General features: G+C 43.5%; 1 protein-coding gene across 1 annotated transcript in view; it reads left to right on the forward strand.

The window, feature by feature from the left end:
• Positions 1-6: 6 nt before the first annotated feature.
• The window catches only part of TSC22D2 (TSC22 domain family member 2), a 51,847-nt gene continuing 46,077 nt past the window's right edge, over positions 7-5,776 (forward strand). The window contains exon 1 of the mRNA XM_019503132.1: positions 7-1,993. Coding sequence (XP_019358677.1) covers positions 54-1,993 — 1,940 coding nt within the window. The 5' untranslated portion in view covers positions 7-53. The remainder of the gene's footprint in view (positions 1,994-5,776) is intronic.

Here is a 5,776-nt window from a genome sequence, read left to right on the forward strand (position 1 = left end):
CCAACCCCGCCGCGGCCCGCGGGGGCGCCGAACCCGCTGCCTCCGGAGGCGCCATGTCCAAGATGCCGGCCAAGAAAAAGAGCTGCTTCCAAATCACCAGCGTGACCACGGCGCAGGTGGCCAGCAGCATCACGGAGGACACAGAGAGCCTGGACGACCCCGACGAGTCCCGCACTGAGGATGTCTCCTCTGAGATCTTTGACGTGTCGCGGGCCACTGACTATGGCCCTGAGGACGTGTGTGAGCGGAGTTCCTCTGAGGAGACCCTCAACAATGTGGGTGAGGCTGAGACTCCTGGGACAGTGTCCCCCAACCTCCCCCTGGATGGGCAGCTGGTTGCCTCAGCCCCGGGAGGGGCAGCAGCTGCCAATGGGGGGGCTGTGCCCAAAAGCACTGCGGTGCCCCCAGTGGCCCTGGCCCCAGTGGCAGGGGGCAGCAGTGTCCAGGTTCTGTCCTCTGTAGCAGGAGCTGCTGCTCCTGGGACCGTGGCAGCAGCCGCGTGTAGTTCACGCTTCAGGGTGATCAAGCTGGACCATGGCACAGGGGAGCCCTATAGGCGGGGCCGATGGACGTGTATGGAATACTACGACCGGGACTCGGACAGTGGTGGTGTCCTGGCTAGGACTGGAGATTGCATTAGACACAGCAGCACCTTTGATCAGGCCGCTCAAGAAAGGGACAGTGGGCTGGGTGCCACGGGAGGCTCTGTAGTGGTCTCGGCCATGCCATCCTCAGCACACGGCTCTGAGTCTATAGCTGACAGCTCCCTTACTGCTGTGTCACAGCTGCTCCAGACAGAGAAAATGAACCAGCCCTCTCCACAGCAACCTAATTTTGTCATTGGGCAGCAGCAGCAGCCTGTAGGCGGGGCCATGCCACAAAGTACTGCTCAGCCCATGTATTCTGGGGCTCCAGTAGGAAGTCAGCAAATGCTGGTGCCGCCGCAACAATCCCAGCCGCAGGTAAATGCACAGAGTGTTGTACAGGCTGGACCCAATGGGAAAGGCATGCCACCTCCGAATGTAACGATCTCCCAGCCTAGCCTGACGGTACCGCAGCAGCAGGTGCAGCCAGCAAATGTCCCTGTGAGTCAGCCTCAGCAATTTGCTTATTCTCAACCCCAGATTCCTTCAGTACATCTACTGCCGACACAGCCTTCTGGTCAGGCAGAATACATGCAACATGTGACAGTTATGCAGTCTCAAGGAACTATCCCACAAGCTACTACAGGCTCTGTTCCAAGTACTGGGGCTTCCAGCCTTCCTGTGTGCCAGGTGGCTGCCCAGAATCCCTCACCAGTGGGAGCACCAATGATGGGCGTTTCACCCCAGCCTGGTGAAGCAGTGGGACAGGGATCAGGATTAATGCAGAGTGGCCAGGCACCTTCTAGTCAGACAGCCATTCCCCAGCAAGGAGGTGTGGTGCAGCAAAGCATTGGACCTACAGGGATTGTGCAACAGAAATCTATGACTCAGCATCAAATGGGTGGAAGTAGTCAAGTGTCTGGAATGCCTAGTGCTCCTCATACCATAGTCTCTGGAGTTCAGAACGTGCCTGCAGTTGTGCCCGGTACAAGTGTGCCTAATGTGTCTACCACTTCTGTTACTATGCCAAATGTCCCTGTTACTCTAGTTCAGTCGCAACTGACCAGCCATACATCTGTAAGTAGGAGTACCAGTGTTGTCCAACAACATGTTGGACATTCAGTAATACAAGGCACTCCTAATGTACCTACAAATCTGCCACAGTCTAATATTGGACAGTTTCAGACTCAAATGCAAACCTTAGCAGGTCAAATTGATGATACTAGAAGAAAATCAGAACCCCTACCTCAGCCACCACTTTCTCTCATTGCTGAAAATAAGCCTCATGTGAAGCCTCCGGTTCCGGACACTTTAACGAATCCTCTTCACTTACCTGCAAGTACTCCTATGAACAGTTTTGCCAGCTCTGTATTTGGCATATCTATTCCCGTTGATGGTGACGAAGACAGGTATGAAACGTTTTATTACAACTTGAAAATCATTACCCTTTATTAATAATAACTTAAAAAGCTTAATTATCCTTTTGTATCAGGATTTCAGATAACACTTACTGAAGAATGGTTGTGAGGGCTAAGGTAATTATGGAACACCAGAAAAAAGGTAGACCAATAGTGAAACTTATATGGATTCCTCTGAAATTGCTAGTCTTACGTTTATGAGTCTGAGGAACCCATGTTAGAGAGAAAATCTTGTGCCCAAATAATACCTGTTTCCAAGTAGGAGATAACTTCTAAATTTTAGGTTATATGCAGCATGTATATAAAGAAGTAACTCTTACTTTTCCCTCTTCTACTTCCACCGTCTCCCCCTTAGTGCCCACCCCCTTTCAGATGTTAAATCAGGTGAATGGTTTATCTAAATATCAAAATTGCTAGACTGCAATACAACTCTTGGTTATGTTGAAGAGATGGTGAAGCATTTTCTTAAATTAACCCTGCATTTGTCGGTTGTGGGGTAAAATAATACTAACCAACTTTAAAAAAAAAAGTCACAAACTTCAACTGTAATGGCGGTTTAAATCACTGCGTAGAATATCTGCATTTTGAATTATTTCTGTTGTATGTATTATAGCTGAAATGTTCCAAGTTCCCTTGATGTGGCAATTCTCTAAATGGAATGAAAATGATGACCATTTCCTTTTTGGCATTGCCACACATGGGGGGATCTTTTTTTTTTTTCTTTCTTTCATTGATACACATGCAAGTCCAGAAATAATGAGAAGGGAGTCTCTCTGTTAGGAACTGCCAGATTCTTACTGCTTTTAGGAAAGTGTTAAAATATGAGTCCGTTAACAAATGTCGTGTGTGACTGGAAAGAATTAGGACTTATTTTGATTGCAGATGAACTTTTAGAATCTTGACTGGTATTATTGCTGGATGAATGAATAATCTGGGGCCTAAGGTAGTAAAATGTGGTCAGATTTGAAGAGAGTTTTCAGAGAAAGTAATGATCCAAGCATTGAAAATACTCTTGGAGAATCTTGCATTATTAGGTTGCTTTATATTGTATACAACTTTTGACATAAATGTCTGCCTTCTCAATTTTGTGAAATATGCTTATCATTTCTTTGAAAACAGGAATAACCTTGTCATGGTAGCTAATATTTTGATATTCAAAGAACTGTCATGTAACTTTCACATTCCTTGGAAATGTAAAAGTCTAGTTTACTCAAAGTACTTCTGTTTAAACTTGCTGCAAATGGGCAGAGAAGTACAATGTGAATTTACTATGTGTCTTATGAGATCTAAACCAAAATATGTTAGGCTTGATTCCACTAGGACTTGTCATAGTTGTTGTCTTTAATGATGTGTCTCTCTAGTATTTGGCTTCCCCTGTTGGAAGGTTGAGGTTTGCTTACTATTTTACAGGAACTCAGTGTTAAATGTGAAATTACTACCTGCATATGATCTGATGTCCCATGGAAATCACAGTAAGAGTTTGGAGTACTGGTGATAAATGGGAGACTAATTGGATAATGGCTTCAACACTTTGGGTATTCAAAATTATAATTTGCTCTCTGTTCATAAAAACTGGAAGTTATTGGATCCCTAGTAGCTTACCTCAAAAGATTATTTTTATAGATATCTTTACAGTGTCAGGCTTTTACAAGGCCTTCTATCTGGATATTGTCTTGCTAGTCTTGTCTTTGAGTCTTGTATTAGGATGCTTCTTCTAATTCAGCAACTCCATGATTTGTCTCTAGAAACATTAGAAATATTTCTGTCTTCCAAAATTACAGCAGTAGTAGTGTAGACTTATTCCATTCATAGTCTTGTTTTTAAGGCAAAAAAGTACTGTTTTCAGAAATAGGTTGTGACTTTGCAGCTGTATTTTGAATTCCTGCCTTAATTGTGATTTCTAGTGTCCTGTAGTATACCCCAACTCCCGTTTTTCAAGATCCTCATATTTTTCAGTGATAGACTCCTACTTGGTGTGACATCCAAGTAGAATAAATGTTTGTTATACTGCACAGACTAAGGAAACATTTTTTTGTATACAAGAGAGCTGTTTGATGTTTTTTGTTTTTTTTTCAGGGATGAGTACAGGATGTCCCTCCAAGTCCATCTTTTCTTTCAGCTGTTTGAAGTTCTCTTCCTTCTTACTTTATGGAGTATAAACCAAAGCTCCATTTCCACAAATAATTATATGTGGAGTGGGATGTGAGTGAGGCTGTGTGCAAATCTTCCCAAATGGAATACCTTTCAGGGCTGAGGTGTAAGAAAGTAATTGACCTATGCAACTTGGTTCCCTACATGAAGCACTTGAAAGTATATGGTTGGTAATGTAAGGTTATCCTAACTGGGAGAGTACATAAAATGATTCTTATAATCTTCTAATATGATAGAGTTCTGCTTATGGGTGGCACTGCTGTTTCTTTTGTGTTGTCACTTCCCCATTTGCATCTTTTGCACAGTAATAGAGGGCAAGAGACACTTCCTACAAACTAGGTAAAAGTTTGGTTAAAAGTAAGTGAGGGAAGAAACTGTTGGCTTTGGCAGACTGCTATAATATCTGAATATTTGTTTCCCTCCCACCCCTTTTTTGTATTTGACAAATATAATGGGTAACAGTATGTCTTAAATGTCCATGGATGTACACACACAAACATTGTGCGTCAGAGCCTGATTGAAACTTACCAGTTCATTGGGTTACTATGGTTAATATATGCCAATTTCTCAGTGCCACACAGTAGTGCTATGTAGCCACTTTCAATGGACCTAGTACCCTGTACTTGGTCATGAGACTGAAGCAAGGTGCAAACTTGTCTTTAAGGTGCTAGTGTGCCCATACAATTACTGTTTGTGGGATTGGGGCAATATTAAATGTAGAAAGGCAGAAATCAGAGTATTTAAAAGTAAACTCTTAACTTATATGACTTTTGCTCCTTGCTGTTAGAATAAACTTTGTGAATCTGAACTCTCACAAGGTTCACAGGTCACTCTGAACAGTTAGCAAGCTAGTGTTCACACATACTAACTTTCTGCCAGTTAAGCCCACTTAACTTTTTAAGTTATAGAATCATAGAAAATTAGGGTTGGAAGGGACCTCAGGAGGCTATAGCCCAACACTTTGTTCAAAGCAGGACCATCCCCAACTAGATCATCACAGCCAGGGCTTTGTCTAGCCTAGTGTTAAAAACCTCCAAGGGTGGAGATTCCAGAACCTCTCTGGGTAGCCTGTTTCAGCATTTTACTACCCTCCTAGTGAGAGAGTTTTTCTTAATATCTAACCTCAACTTCCCTTGCTGCAACTTGAGACCATTGCTCTTTGTTCTGTTATCTGCCACTGCTGAGAACAGTTTAGCCCAAAGCTAGACTGAGGTTAATCAACTTAACTGTCAGAGCATACCCATGTATGTGGAGCAGAGCTGACTTAAATGCGGTGCAGTACTCTGGGGTATATTGTATTGAGTCTCATTAGTTAAGTCGACTTAGCTCACAAGATGGCTGCCACTATGCCAAGAAGCTGATGTGGCTTAAATTAAGTCGATTTTAGAACGTGTACACACCCAAAGAGATCACTTTTGAAAAAATGTAAGTGAACCACATTAACTGCACAGACTTTAGCGGAGATTGTATGCAGCAAAAAAAAAAAAAGCTTGCATTCCTCTCCCAATACCCAGACAGACAACCCCTCCCTGATGCAGACCAATACCCACCCCCCAATCCAGACTACCCCTCTCCACACCCCAACTTGCATAGATTTGGATCCTGTCACCAGTAAACACCTGT

The sequence above is a fragment of the Gavialis gangeticus genome, unplaced genomic scaffold (genome assembly GCF_001723915.1).
Source record: "Gavialis gangeticus isolate Ggan-Ray unplaced genomic scaffold, GavGan_comp1, whole genome shotgun sequence".
Lineage (NCBI taxonomy): Eukaryota > Metazoa > Chordata > Crocodylia > Gavialidae > Gavialis > Gavialis gangeticus.